The 16,432-nt window shown below is 40.4% G+C and overlaps 1 protein-coding gene across 3 annotated transcripts in view; it reads left to right on the top strand.

Moving 5' to 3' along the window:
- The window catches only part of LOC129720832 (troponin C, isoallergen Bla g 6.0101), a 41,951-nt gene extending 29,917 nt beyond the window's left edge, over positions 1-12,034 (top strand). For all 3 annotated transcript variants that reach the window (XM_055672643.1, XM_055672644.1, XM_055672642.1), the window contains exons 3-4: positions 11,019-11,414; positions 11,478-12,034. In XM_055672643.1, the coding sequence (XP_055528618.1) occupies positions 11,019-11,414; positions 11,478-11,512 (431 nt within the window). In that variant the 3' untranslated portion in view covers positions 11,513-12,034. The remainder of the gene's footprint in view (positions 1-11,018; positions 11,415-11,477) is intronic.
- Positions 12,035-16,432: the final 4,398 nt, after the last annotated feature.

Raw genomic sequence — 16,432 nt, 5'->3', positions numbered from 1 at the left:
ATTCAAACATTTTTCAAAATATTTGTATTCTGATGATTTAAAAAGATGCAGAGAGTCATTTTAAACCGAAAAGCTCTTGGTAGTTAACATTCTAAAGGCATTGGTTTTCGAGTTATTTCTAATTTAAGCTCAAACAATTATTAAAATTTAGGAAAATACCCGTTTTTCTTAATTTGTCCATGGTTCTCCAGCAAAAACCATACGTTCGTTGGAATGCTTGATCAAAAATATACAATTCATTTTTTGACAACGAAACGATTGGGCGAACGGTTCTCAAGAAAAGAGTTAAATGTTCTAAGTGATAAAAATATATACAGGAATCAAATATTTATTTTCGAGTTTTATTATCTTAGGAACATATTATTTTATGACATAGATACTTTACAGAACTAGTTTCACCTTATATTTTATATACATCATAAGTAAATGATTCGTCATCTTTTGAAAACAGCTTCGTTTGTATCTTATTTTCTGAAATCGGAACAAACGAGTGATACTTTTGTGTGCCAGCTATTAATTTAGATTTTTTGAAAATATTGCTCCATTCTGCTCCTTGTTCATATTCTTTATATGATACCCAACTAAATGATATTTTTGACGAATTTTCATTACTTTTCTGATTAGCCCAATCATACAATTCTTTTGCGCTTGTAATGGGATGTTCATGTTCTTTAGCTAAACTTGCATTTCTTGCCATTCGTTTCAATGTGCCACCAATTGCATCGCATGGGCCTATACCATGAGAAGTCACAAAAAAATGCCACTCTGCATCGACGTTATATCTTGTTTTTAACTTGCAAAGTTTTTTCTATTGTTGTATTGTGAGGCAGCTCCATCAGACATAAATATCACTTTTTTCAACTTTAAGATTTTAATTAAGAAATTAAGAAAAACGTGTATTTTCCTAAATTTTAATAATTGTTTGAGCTTAAATTAGAAATAACTCGAAAACCAATACCTTTAGAATGTTAACTACCAAAAGCTTTTCGATTTATAATGACTTTCTGCATCTTTTAAAATCATCAGAATACAAATATTTTGAAAAATGTTTGAATTAGAATTTTCATAAAAAAATTAATCTACCATAAAAAAATTATTTTTCATTTCTCCATCCTGGACTTTTTTAAAAAGTTGCGTATTAACGTCAAGTTTCTTGAGAAAAAAAATCAAAAAAAAATTCCACTCTTTTTTTTTAAATTGAAATTTAATGTTTATTTTCAATTTTTTTGGTAAAAAAATTTTTTTTGTAGTGTATATTTTTTTATGATGCATTTTTAATTCCCTGCAACTCATTCTCAGACAGTTTTTCTATACAACCACCGGTTTCTGGGCTACAATGCTTCGAATAAAACCTATACTAAAAGGCATACGCCCTTTTAGAATGTAACTCATGGGTGTAAAAAATCACTCCATCTGTGGAAAATGCTTAGTTTGCTGAGCCAAATACGTGTGCAAAGTTTCATTCAAATCAAAAATGATCGATTAAATTTTCGCGTATTTCCAGGCGATTTGAAATGATTTTGCTCTACTGCAGCAAGAGGACAGTTGACTTAATGGTAATTGGTTCGGCCCGCTACCGATTGTACCGCAGCAAGGCTGAGCAGCAACTGCTTTTAGCACAGCATAGCTGAGCAGGTGATTCATTTGATCGCAGCGTTCCACGGTAAACGGACCAACCGGTGGACAGCAGCACTGCATAACATTGCTAAAGATGTCCGAACAGGTAGGTAGCAATGTCCGCAACTATCGTGACGCGTTTGTTTTCAGCCATTTGCTAATAGCTGTGGATAAAGCATCCCGTGTCATCGGTGAATGACAATCAAAAATCCTAGCTTCTCTTTAAGAATAACAATCAATCAATAAAAAAGTGAGAGAAAATTGGTACTGAAGTTTTCCACTTCACACCATTAAATTAATTAACCCTAATCGAAAGAAATAAGGTAAACGTATCTTAGTATCACCGAAAGGTTTTAATCCGAACCCGCAAAATAAAACAAACGGTGATAAAAACAAGTTTCAAACATGTTATATAAAAGTTTTATAGCACTTGATTTGGTTGTATCAAACTAGTTTTGTTACTTCGGATATTAATTGAAAAACTACGTCAAATATGCGGATACGTGACTTTTTATGCTTAATTCGTTTCTAAATTAAAATCTAAGCGATGACAAATAGCTATTTTTACATTTAAATATTCGTTGATTTTCAGAAAAGATATGCATAAGAAGTAAAGGTATTATTAAAACATGCATAATAAAGACTTATGATACATTCGTTGTTTTGCTTTCGTCTCGATTAGACGCAAATTGTTCAGCTCTGCTTAATTCGCAAAATAACAATACACGAGTTATCGTACGGGTGCTTTTTTTTTGTCGGTTAGTTCTTGTGCAGTGCGATAACAATAGGCTGCAGTATATCGGCAGAAACATCTTCTGCACACTGGTAGGGGCAGGCTACCCCGCCAGTGATCCGTTACGCAGCTGATATATCAGCAAGAATAATTCCCCCGCACCGCTGTTACCCCGCTAGCAGCACGGACCACGATACGATCGAGCGAGTGGAAATCAACAACAAGTGGCATCTACAAGACCACGGCCACTGTGTTACAACACGAAGCTGGATCGTCATTGTTTGTTCTGCGGAGACACACTTCCAGATTGATCCTACTAGCAGCCGAGAGGTCGTGACTTAGACGTTCGGTGAAGTATTCACTTTAGAATTTTTATCATTATTGATATTATCACTATCAATATTATTATTATTATTATTATTGTTATTATTTTTATTATTATTATCATTATTATTATTATTAGTATTAGTATTATTACTATTGTTATTATTATTAGTACTACTGTCTTTTTTTTTATTTGATCCATTGTAGTTTGAAATATTGTTTTTAAAATTTTATACCAACTATTTGATCCCCCCCCCACACATTCGAATATTTATCGTTTGTGTGCGGTAGAGCGTAACGCTCCCGCAAAATGGACGACATGCAGGTGCAACTTTTCCTGGATGTGGAAACAAATGGGGAAGAAATTTAAATTTCCCCCAGCAGTTCTCCCTTACCTTCCCCTGTACCACCCCCGCTACTTAGCCCCGTACCAAGGGTACCGGAAATACGGGTAAAAGCTTACCCAGATGCCGCTAGCGGTCCCTACGTTGTTTACTTCCGGCCCATAGAAAAACCTTTGAATATAATTCAAATAGGCAAAGACCTGGCAAAACAGTTTCCGGCCGTAACCGAGATTACGAAGGTGAGGCCTAACAAACAGCGAGTTGTCGTGAGTAGCTTGAAGCAAGCAAACGAAATTGCTAGCTACGAACTCTTTACAAGGGAGTACCGCGTGTACATCCCTTCCAAGGACGTGGAGATCGACGGTGTGGTTACCGAAGGAAGCCTCACGGTCGATGACATTTTGCGTCACGGGGTTGGCTGTTTCAAGAACCCCCTGATTCAAAATGTAAAGATACTGGATGTCAAGCAATTGCATTGAGTATCCATTGAAGAAGGGAAGAAGAAATTCCTCCCTTCGGATTCCTTCCGGGTGATATTCGCCGGATCCGCACTGCCGAGCTACATAGCTTTGGAAAGGGTTCGTCTGCCTGTTTGTACCGCGGGTCATGCATCGCCAAAATTTCAAGCAGTTAGGCCATACAGCCACCTACTGCTGCAACAAGGCACGCTGCAGCAAGTGCGGAGGCAAGCAACTCACAGCAACTTGGCCCCTCATTTCAGCTATCGTATCTTTCGATGAATAATACGTCGAAAGAGGTTAGGAATTTTGTCACTGTGTTACAGTGGAACTGCAGAAGTATCATCCCCAAATTTGATTTATTTTCACATTTGATAAGCACATACAATTGTGATGCGTTCGCGCTCTGTGAAACCTTTCTTGATTCAAATGACCATCTTAATTTCCACGATTTTAACATCATTCGTCGAGATCGAGACTCACACGGTGGAGGGGTACTTTTAGGGATCAAAAAGTGCTATTCTTTTTTCAGAAACGACCTCCCCTCGATCTCGAATATTGAAGTTGTTGCTATTCAAACAAATATGAATGGAAAAGACCTATGCCTTGTTTCGTTATATATTCCCCCATCCGCGCGGATTGAACAGAAGCAACTCCTTGATATAGCAGAATTGCTTCCCGCACCTTTTTTGATTTTGGGAGATTTTAACTCTCACTGTTCGCTATGGGGGTCGCTGTACGATGACAACCGATCTTCTTTAATTTGTAACTTGATCGACGACTTCAATATGACACTTTTGAATACTGGGGAAGCGACACGTGTACCTAATCCTCCAGCACGTGAAAGCGTGCTTGACCTATCCCTCTGCTCGACATCACTAGCGTTAGATTGCCAGTGGAAAGTAATCAACGATCCCCACGGTAGTGATCATCTTCCAATCGTTATATCAATTGCTAATGGTTCAACTCCCCCGAACCCAATCAATATTTCCTACGACCTTACACGTAATATTGTTGGAAGCGTTATGAGTCTATTATAGCGGAATCTATCGAGACTCACGAGGAACTTCCTCCGGTGGAAGAATACACGTTCTTAGCTGGCTTTATAATCGACGCCGCGACGCAAGCTCAGACGAAACCGATACCCGGGGTAACGATTAGACAGCGCCCTCCCAACAAATGGTGGGACAAAGAGTGCTCTGAGCTGTACGCGCGAAGGTCCGCGGCGTATAAGGACTACCGGGAGTACGGCACTGTCAACCTACTACGAAAGTACGAGGCACTGGGCAGGCAGATGAAGAGCTTAGTAAAGGCGAAAAAACGCGGGTACTGGCGGCGGTTCGTAAACGCGTTGTCGAGGGAAACAGCGATGAGCACTCTTTGGGATACCGCCAGGCGCATGCGGAACCGTGACGTTTCGAATGAGAGTGAGGAGTATTCAGATCGCTGGATACTTGATTTTGCCAAAAAGGTCTGTCCGGACTCTGTACCGGAACAGAAAACCTTTCGCGACGCGTTTATAGTAACTACGGAAGAGCCTCCATTTTCGATGTTGGAATTTTCGATGGCTCTCCTGTCGTGCAACAATAAGGCTCCAGGGTTTACTTTCAGATACCCAATTTGGCTTTCGCCGGGGCAAAGGGACGAACGATTGCCTAGCGTTGCTTTCTACTGAAATTTAACTCGCATTTGCTCGAAAAGAGCAAATGGCTTCTGCGTTCTTGGATATTAAGGGGGCTTTTGACTCTGTCTCTGTAGAAGTTTTAAGCGCGAAACTTCATTCGCAGGGTTTTTCACCAAATTTGAATAACTTTTTGCTCAATTTGTTGTCAGAAAAGCATATGTATTTCTCACATGGCGATTCGACAACTTCCCGAATTAGTTACATGGGCCTTCCCCAGGGCTCATGTTTAAGTCCTCTCTTATACAATTTTTACGTCAATGACATCGATGAATGTCTTGCAAATTCATGCACGCTAAGGCAACTTGCAGACGATAGCGTTGTATCCATTACTTGTGGCGAGGCTAGCGATCTGCAAGGACCATTGCAAGATACCTTAGACAATTTGTCTGAATGGGCTCTTAAGCTGGGTATCGAATTCTCTCCGGAGAAAACTGAGTTGGTCGTTTTTTCTAGGAAGCATAACCCTGCTCAGCTGCAGCTCCTACTAACGGGTAATACTATCTCTCAGGTTTTATTCGCTAAATATCTCGGGGTCTGGTTCGACTCTAAATGCACCTGGGCTTGTCATATTAGGTATCTGACACGAAAATGCCAACAGAGGATTAATTTTCTTCGTACGATTACCGGAACCTGGTGGGGTGCCCACCCAGGAGACCTTCTAAGGTTATACCAAACAACGATATTGTCAGTTCTTGAGTACGGCTGTTTCTGCTTTCGCTCCGCCGCGAACACGCACATTATAAAATTAGAGAGAATACAATATCGTTGTTTGCGTATTGCCTTGGGTTGCAAGCAGTCGACCCATACGATGAGTCTTGAAGTGTTAGCGGGTATTCTTCCGTTGAAACATCGTTTTTGAAATCTCTCTTACCGGTTGCTAATTCGATGCACAGTTATGAACCCATTAGTAATTGAAAAATTCGAGAGGTTGGTCGACCTTCAATCTCAATCCAGATTTATGACTTTATATTTTGACTATATGGCTCAAGATATTAATCCTTCTTCATACGATTCCTCCAATGTTGCACTTTTAGATACTTCTAATAATGCTATATTCTTCGACACCACCATGAAACAAGTCATTTCTGGTATCCCGGATCAAATGCGACCCCAAGAGATCCCTAAGATTTTTTCCAATAAGTTTAAACATGTTAGTTATGATAAAAGGTTTTACACTGACGGATCTAATCTAGATGAGTCCACTGGCTTCGGTGTTTTCCACGAAAATTTTACCGCCTACTACAAACTCGATGCTCCTGCTTCCGTGTACGTCGCAGAACTTGCTGCTATTCAGTACTCTCTTGCAATCATCGAAACCCTACCCATAGACCACTACTTCATCTTCACAGATAGTCTCAGTGCCATTGAGGCTCTTCGATCGATGAAGCCTGTGAAGCACACCCCGTATTTCCTGGGGAAAATACGGCGGTTTTTAAGTGCTTTAACAGATAAAAATTACCGGGTTACCTTAGCGTGGGTCCCTTCTCATTGCTCGATTTCGGGTAATGAAAAGGCTAACTCTTTAGCTAAGGTGGGTGCTATTGATGGCGATATTTATGAAAGACCAATTGCTTATGATGAATTTAATAGCATTTTGCGTCAGAGAACACTCAACAGTTGGCAATCATCATGGAACTCAGATGAACTGGGACGGTGGCTACATTCCATTTTTCCTAAGGTATCGACGAAAGCATGGTTCAAGGGGTTGGATGTAGGTCGGGACTTCATTCGCGTGATGTCCAGACTTATGTCCAATCACTACACGTTAAACACGCATCTCTTTCGTATAGGGCTTGTAGACAGTAATCACTGCGTTTGTGGCGATGGCTACCATGACATCGAGCATTTTGTTTGGTCGTTTACCGAATACTGTGATGTTAGGTCCGAGCTTATAGATTCCCTTCGGGCCCGAGGAAAACAACCGAACGTACCCGTTAGAGACATTCTGGGAAGCGGTGATCTCGAGTACATGACACAGCTATACTGCTTTCTGAAAAACACTGACATTAAAATTTAAAATTTTCTTTGTCTATTTGTCAGATTAAGGATACAAATATGCTATGCTGAAGACACGAAAACGAAGAGCCCGCATCTATGCTTACACAAATATTTTGAACCCACAACAAACAAGAATACAATTGCTCTACCAGTTGAAAAACAAAGTTCCAAAATAGTATTAAGTCAAAATTGTATCTCCCCTCCTCTCACCTTAAATCCCCACTAGCTCGTAGTCGGCCGCGAGAATAAAAAAAAGGCTTCCCTCTTTTCCCTGCTAACGTAGAATTAATACGAATTGGGCTTGGCTCAGTAAAACAGAAAATGTATCGTGCCGTGTCAAATAAACTAATTTTAAACCAAGACTTATGATTCACCTCTAAATCAAAATTCATAGCGATAAAAAATTGATAGTACATCACAAACCATTATATGAAACTATGTAAGCAAATTACGTTGCTGGAGACATAGTAAATGTGGTGGTTGATTCAGTAGATCTCAGGAAATCAATAACGTTCATGATACTTAATATTTATATTCATTAAGACTGTTGTCGGATGAATTATTGAATAAATAAATAAATAAATAAAAGATACATGGCATACATTTTAGGCATATGAAGCTATTTTAATTAGATACGTCACCATAAACATTGTAGCATTAGTAATTAATCTTGGTATTATATAGATGATTAAACTTGAACTCAAGATTGATTTGGAATCATGACCTCGAACTCCGTGATGGCAATTTTCGGTTTTTATATTAGCCCAGAGCCCAAAAGTCATTCCCAGGAGCCATTAAGTATTCCAAGATGGCGATTTGGACTTCTGGAAGATAGCCTAAATGGAAGTTTGCCAATATCTTCAATACTTCCGAATATGGAATTACAGACGTAATTTAGAAATACAAGATTGCGACATCCGGAGAATGATCCTAAACGGCCAAATTCCACCAATTATGACTATTTCTAAAACCGGTATGAATCGAAAACCGCCAGACGCCATTGTGAAATTCAATATGGCAGGAATGGAATATAAGAAATGATTGTAAGTTTTGGTAGCCGAGTACGTTTGACTAGATGAAAAGATGAAGGTAAATTCCGTATCCTCGTTGATCTTATTCCCTTTGTTTTTAAGAAGTACTCGACTGTAAACTGGTGAAAAACCATTCAGTATAGGTTTTTTCACATCGACCCCGGACACCATTTTGAAATCCAGGATGGTGACTCACGGTTTTGCGAAAACATATTATCCAAAATGACACCAAATCTTCAGACGCAATTTTGTGTTTTAGATGGTAACTTCCTTTTTCTGAAAAATAGCTTAAAAGATCAAACATCAGTCAATGTGAGTGTTGACTAACCTACCGCCCCTCTCTCTGCCTAGAACTAACTCCAGATGCCATTCTGAACCTAGATAGTAATTCCTGGTTTCTGTAAACCAGCTTAAAGTGACCGAGTAACTTCCAATATAAACATTCTTGGCATCGTGATGATGCTGAGAACCAGAAATCAACTTCAGATGTTTTAAAATCCACTTCCGGCGTCTGTGGTCAAATACCTCCCAATACTAGTATTTCCAGCGCCTGGATAAAGTTTAGAGGCCGGTAATTGACCGCAAATGTCATGCATCCTAGACGGCGGCATGCGATTTCTGGAATGCAGCATAAAATGGCCAAATAGCAACCATCATTTTTAGAACCGAGATGTTGTCCTGGGGACGGAATTGATAGAATCCAAGATGGTATTATTTGTGTCTGGAAAAAAAGCTTTAAGGAATCAAATACTATCCAATATGAGTGTTTCAGGAATTGGGATGATACTCAGAAGCTAGAAATCAGCTCCAGGCGTCATATTAAAATACGAAATGGCGACGCCCGGTTGCTGAAAAACAACTCAAACTGGTATAATGCAATACAATATAGTGCGTTTTAAAAATATTGATGTTGTTTCTAAAGTTATGATGGAATAAATTTAAGAAATGATTCTTACTTTTTCGACTTTTAATCCCGAGCAATGCCAGGAACGTTTAATTAGTGAGGAAATATTTGAACATATTCTAGTTCTATTTGATTACAAAGTGGCATTGGACATCAATTTGCTGTTAAGGCGGGGGTCTAGCGTGGTTAGTAACGTCGCCGCCAACCACGCTCGACGCCTGGGTTCGAATCCCAACGCCGACATAGGTGTCGATGGTTGTGGGGTGGCGTGATCCACTCACAACCAATCCAACTGGTCTAGATTCAATCCTAGCCGACACCGGGAGATTTTCTGAGGTGAAAAATCTCTGGGATCACGCCTTCCATCGCATGAGAAAGTAAAGCCGTTGGCGCCGGTCCGTTGATTAACGGGTCGTAAGTTAGGGTCCTGGGTGGAGTCGTCTTCCGGGCGTCGGTGATTGGCACAACAACAGTGGCGGAACTAGACCGGCGGAAAAGAAGCGAGAATAAAAAAAATTAATTTGCTGTTGCTTGATGTCAAGTCCATTCCGGAAATGCCAATATTGAGGAATAATTGGACACTTTTTTCCAATTTCATACAGCCTTTGAGAAAGCTGAGCAATTTTGGATTCAAAATGTATATTATATTCGGTCTCTGAACATTATTCCGTTTCAAAGTAAATTCATATTAGGTAACATATAGAAAAAAGCAAAGCAAAGCCTTGGTGCTACATTCCGATTCGAAACTCGACCTTCTGTTTATTATACACAGACTTCGCAGCCCACTGTTAAGTGTACAGGACAATTGCGGGGCTAGCGCTACGATCCTACTGACACTAACAATCTCCCCCGAGCCGTGACTCGAACCTACGACGACTGGCTTGTTAGTCCAGCAGCGTACCTCGAGACCAGCTGGGAGGGGTAAGACAACATATAATCGGTTGCATTTCAAAATATCATTGAAAATCGATTTCCGATTTCCAAACATCATCCTGATTCCGTAAAATAAAACAATATTAAAGGATTCCCAAAGAGTTAATAGTCTCCATTCTCCATAAATCTCGCCCATGGATGTTGATAATATTTACATTCCAGTGCGACATCACAGCTTCAGGTTCGTTTTCAGCGGTGTAAACCGATCCGGAATGTGCCTCCCGGACCGGAAGGATGTTTATCATTATTTTTCCTATTTCTGTCGCAGCGAAAGGTTTCTTTCTGCCTACTCATCTGACATTCACCAAAGCTTGGTTGGATAGAATGGCACAAAGGCTGGTCGCTCCGACGACGTTGGTAATATGTATCGTTATTCACGGTTTCGGATGACCAGCAGAGCAGCAGCGCACAAAACAGTTTCCTCTTGTCAGAAGTCTACGACAAGCAGGTGAACAAAAAAAAAACATTCCCTTCCGACGGAAAGTATGGCATTTTCAGCTGCATGAAAAAACTTCTGGTGAACAAAAACCATTCATACGCAGCAGCTTTTTTCTTCTTCCGTGCTATCATATGAATTAAGGTAAAAAAAACTATAGCTACACTGAACTCTGTTAAAAGGCTAGTTTGTTGCGAGAAAAAATGAGAGAAAAGCAGATAGACAGACACCATGTTTTTTTTTCGATTTTTTATAAGGTATGCACAAATGATGAGGATAATCGGTTCTATGAGGAAACTAGTGTTTTTTGTATGAGCTTTGCTATGGAGCTTAGAAGAGGATGCGATGAGTGTTTAATTTTTCAGTCAAAAGAACAAGTTAATTTCGGACTAATGGAGTAGAATCTCCGGTAGGTCATGTCATTCTCAGATGAAGTGTTATTTAAACTCGCGTTTTTTTGATATCTAAAGTGTAGAATGAAACTGTTCCATCACCATCATGGAAATGAATTAAGATTCTTATAAGTTTTTTTTTTGTTTCTATTTTCTTTCCTTAGTGTTGCGAAATGCGTTCAACGCGTTCGATCAGGAGAAGAAAGGATGCATCGGCACTCAGATGGTCGGCACCATCCTGAGTATGCTTGGACATCAACTGGACGACAAGCTACTCAAGGAAATTATCGATGAGGTCGATGCCGACGGTTCCGGTGAGCTGGAGTTTGAGGAATTCGTTACGCTGGCCGCCCGGTTCCTGGTTGAAGAGGATGCAGAAGCCATGCAGCAGGAGTTGAAGGAAGCCTTCCGCTTGTACGACAAAGAAGGTAACGGCTACATTACCACTCAAGTGTTACGCGAGATTCTGAAAGAGCTGGATGATAACCTGACCAACGAAGATCTGGACATGATGATTGAGGAAATCGATTCTGATGGTTCCGGAACTGTTGACTTCGATGGTAAGTAAGCTTTCGTTTAAAGATTTACATCATTTTTTATCGATGCTCTTTTCTCAATTGCAGAATTCATGGAAGTCATGACCGGTGGAGACGATTAAACGCTTCTTCGTTGTTAGCTTGTAATAATCGTTTAATATTAATCTATCTTCCACCTCTTTTTGTTATTGATTAATAGCCGAAAATTTCCACCTTGCTCTAAGTTTCAGTAAGATCGCAATATATTACATAGTAGCACAATCCAGTAATGAGCAACCGCAAAGTTTTTATTTGCAACGTAGCTAAGGGAACGGAACAAAAGTGTTTTACTGATTTTGCTGGCCGGTACTGCTATAGTAGGTGCTGTATAATTTTGAGTTCAGGTTCAATTTAGATAAAACACGCCCGCCAGCTAGCCAATGCTTTATTGAGTCATAAAATTTAACACCGAAAACTCGTGTACTCAGACAAAAAAAAGCACAAAACGATATAGTGTAAGCGCACGCTCGTGAAAGCATTGTAGACCACCTACTAGCGGCAGCCCCCCCTGCATCACGCAGACACGAGAGAAGAGCTGGTTCCTCCAACTTGTTGGATAAACATAAATTGTATTGTTGTACAAAATAAAATCAATTTGTACCGAATACGGTTGGCTCGACGCGTATATTTTCCTAGCTGAAGTGCTCCGAAAATTTGCCCCGTGGGGTGAATAAATGAGGCAAAACAGTTTTCGCCGCGCGGAAAAGTCATGATTCGAGGGAATGCAAAATAGGAGCATAACATGTTCCATATATTTCAGCATTTGTAGAAGGGCACATTTCTGAAACAGCAGTCGCAAACTTATCACCACGGTTTCATTGGCGCTGCTTTTTCGGAGCAAAATTCAGGAAGGCGAGTATTCTACACACCAACTACGCATTCGAATTCTTGTGTGCCTACCTATCTGGTGGTATATATAAAAAGAAATAGGTTCACATAAATTTCCATTTTAATTGCTGAAATGAGTAATGTCCAAAGTTTCTAGATGTTAAGTAATTTAATTAGACTTGTTCTGTATGCTTTTGATCCGAGTACCTCGGAAGACAACGTTTCAACCTTGGTTGATAAAAGCGTGGGCGTGAGTGCTGGAGCGAAACTAAGCGTAATAATAAAACTAACCGCGAAAGGAACGGTCGTTTCTTTTTCAACACATGAGAATATTTATCTTAAGCAAAATTTGATTCCAAAGTGTTTGTTTCCGGGAGTTGGGCAAACAAATTATTGGATCGAAACTAATGATATGTGTACCAACTGCAAAGCGGATACCTAGCACGATGTTGAGCCCGACATTATTGCTTCGCTGGTCCTGATTACCAAACGTTTGTAAAAACCAACTGTACATTTGAGGCGACATTTTGCTTTTTCCGTCGATCCATTTTTGCCATCATTATGCCAATCGCCAGGGTCATACCTAACGACCCGTTGAACAAGAAAAAGCAATATCCAAAGTTCTTCCCCACGAAAAATAACTAAAATTCGAATTACAAACTAAAAAATGAAAACCTTTAAATTACGTTCCCAATTCAGATCAATTTGATTTTCAAGAAACAAAAGTTCAAATTCAAATGACATTCATATATCACCTTCACTACAGTGGATGCGACAAAGCAGAACGAAGCAACGGTTTTGCCGATAGATGGAAGCCCATCAATGACCGTTTATAAATGGTGAAAAATAAGACCAAAATACTAACGACCTAACGCGGGAAAGAAATTCTATAAGAATCGAAAACATGAGATAGACATCGTCAAGCAAATTCGCAGGTTGCACAGGAGGCGTTCTTCTGTCCTAATGTTGATAAACACAGCCTCCATATTACCAATGATAAGAATGCCCTTACTAACACGCAGAGAATCCTGAGTAAGAATCCCCAGGATACCGAGTTATAGGGTGACGGAATCGTGAAAGGAATCGCAAACACGATCCGGAGGATTCCCACTCACGATTCTAATTCAAGAATCCTTGAGCCATGTACAGGGCATTCCTGAGGATTCTTTTTTCAGGAATCCTTTTCAAGGACGCTCACGAATCCAATGTGAGAAATTCTAGAAAATCTATGCGAATCGTATGTGTTTGTCCGGGTGGTCTGACGTTGGTCAACTTCGCCGAGAATGGTCCAGCTAACTGTAAACAAGCATTTTTGACTTCATATAAAGTCGGCGGATTAGACTTCATATGAAATCAAAAATGCTTGTTTACAGTTAAACAGCCGGAAAAAGGCGGAAAAGATGGTCTATCAACTAAAATTTTTGAAGTCGATAGCAAGCAGCTGCTTAGGACAATCCATCTCAACTCTGCGTACAGAATTCTCTCCGGTATCCTGTTTCGTAGACTAAGGTCGTTGCAGTTGCAAACTAGTTATTTTGCAGACTTATTATTCGTCCGAAGACTTAAAGCGGCGGCGTATGATTCTATTAAATGCAACCGGTTGTGGTAAATTATGCTTAAATACGGTTCCGCAACAACAACTGTCATCCATGACGGTTTCACATGGTGCGTATAGCGGGTGTAATTTCAAATCTGTTCGTGACACCGGATGGTTTAAAACAAGACGATTCTTTCAATCTGCTATTCGACATTACCTTACTATTCAAAAATCATCCGATGATGTTAAAATATAAAATAGCATTTTGAATAAATCTCAGTTGATGAACGAAAAACATTCGCCAGTTGCTACTCTTCCATAAATTAATATTTTTAAGAATTTACTCTTTTGATTCTGTTCCTTTCCAGACACCACGTTCCTCTGCGGCCTTTCGACGTACTTTTGTATTTACTAGAGGCACCAAAATTCACAAGAATGGTGCAAATATTATGGATCTTTTAAGGGCAACTCGTTTGAGCTGTCTTGAAACTTTTTTTTGCTTTTATCGACTAGATGTCTAAAAATGATACGCTTATAATTCATATCCATGCTTGTGTATAAGTTTTCCGTTTCAAGCTTACTGCTCTACTATACCGAGCCCCTGTCAATCCTAACAATATCGCCTAATTAAAATTTCCTGGAGAGAACTTTCATAAGTTACTCACACCGGTTTTATTATTATGGGGACCTACTTTTGTTAGAAGGAGAGTCAACAGGGGTACTGTAGAATTCAGATTGAAGAAAGGATACGTGGAGGGGAGCCTGAGAATAAACCCATACTAAGGTTCTTTGACAACCAAATGGCCTGATTCTCTCAACAGAAAAACCCACGACCATGCGGCTACGGAGCTTCCCTAGAAATGGTTTAGTCTGCTATGAACGATTATAGCTCTTTAACCATGTCTATGAATTTTGGTGAGAGCGTTTCCATACCAAATGGAAATTCTCATAAATTCAATCGAACAGGTTGGCTAACGGCTGGTCACGTGTTATTTGAGACCCTATTGTGGTCATGCATCTCTATTCAGCAACTTCCATCCCGACCTCCACGAAACGCTGACCGGGACACGAGAAGTGGGTCCTAAGCGGCTGACTCTCTATGTTAGGGGCGGCGTACAACAGCGTCTGACTCAGATCGGGCGGCTGAAGCATGAAATGCGGTTTCTCGTCAGCTATATCTAAGACGGCAGCCCCGTAGCGAGGTACGGTAACGCAGTCCCAATAAGATAGCACACCAAATCTAAACTACTACGATTAATCCGGAACGAAATAATCGGCATGGACCTAGGCGATTGAGAATGGACAACTATTATTGGAAACTTGGTGCTTGGAATGTTAGTACTCGAACCGACACGCGCAGATATCCTGACTAGTGAGCTGCGAAAGGTGAATGTTGAGGTCGCAGCTATCCAGGATGTGCAGTCGCCAAAAAAGGAAGAACGTGAACTCCGGGTAGGAGATCGGACTAATGCAGAGACTTCAGTTAGTTACCACATCTACTACAGAGCCGGCGTGAAAGCAGAACGATGAGTCGGTTTGGATGAAACGTGTGACCGTATATGGGTGTTAAGAGTTAAAGGCAAATTCTTCAAGTACAGCCTAATCAATGTGTACGCAGCGACCAATGATAAACACGATTACGAGGGGGAAGAGTTCTATGATCTCCTTGAAAATACGTACAATCAGTGCCTAGAACAGGACATCACGATCGTCATCGCAAATACAAATGCGCAAATCGGGCAGGAAGACTTCTTTTGCCCCGTAATTGGTAGAGGAAGCTTCTACTCTACTATGAACGATTGTGGCCCGAGGCTTATCCATTTTACTGCAGTCAGAGGCATGACAATCTGTAGCAATTATTATGATCTGATGGTTCAGGGGACCAAACGTTGACTCAGATGTCAGCGGTCGTCGAATAAGAAGAGCCGTCAGCATTGGAACGTGTCCTCGCGGAAACTCCCCAGGCACGATGCGAGGAGCTTCTACAAAAAGATTAACGGAATCAGGAACTGAAACGTATCTACACCACGACAGGGAGGGGAACCAGATTACCGATAAATCAGAGGTGGCGAGGAGTTTGAAAAAAAAAACTCAAGCAGGTATTAGACGAAGCAAACATTTGCTATTTTTGGTACGAATTTTATTTGCAGAAATAAAATTCATACCAAAAATAGCAAATATTTGCTTGGTTCAATACCTGCTTTAGTGTGATGTTGAAGGTTGAGGAAGACAGAGGCGTCGAAAGGATCGACATTGAGAATGATGGACAAGCTGTGGATCCACCAACCATGGACGAGGTGGAGAAAGCAGTTAAAGTGTTGTAGAACTGCAAGTCAGCTGGGAAGGATCTCACCTATCTTTTCAAAGTCGGAAGCTGTATCATGCCATCCATCGGATCAGGCTTAAGATGTGAACTGATAAAGAATTGCCCTCGGCCTAGTTCGAGTCTCTAATATGCTCAATTTACAAAAAAGGCCACCGCCTGAACTGTAGTAACTATCGCAAAACTCTTCTCTATACCGTGTTCAAATGAAGCAAAGTGACGGACTGTCAAACTTATTGTTCAACATTGCATAGGAAGGTGCTATACGAAGAAATGGCGTGCAAAGAAGCGTCACCATCATGACGAAGTCTCACA

Source organism: Wyeomyia smithii, chromosome 2 (assembly GCF_029784165.1).
Source record: "Wyeomyia smithii strain HCP4-BCI-WySm-NY-G18 chromosome 2, ASM2978416v1, whole genome shotgun sequence".
NCBI lineage: Eukaryota > Metazoa > Arthropoda > Insecta > Diptera > Culicidae > Wyeomyia > Wyeomyia smithii.
This window is presented reverse-complemented; position numbering and strand designations above follow the sequence as displayed.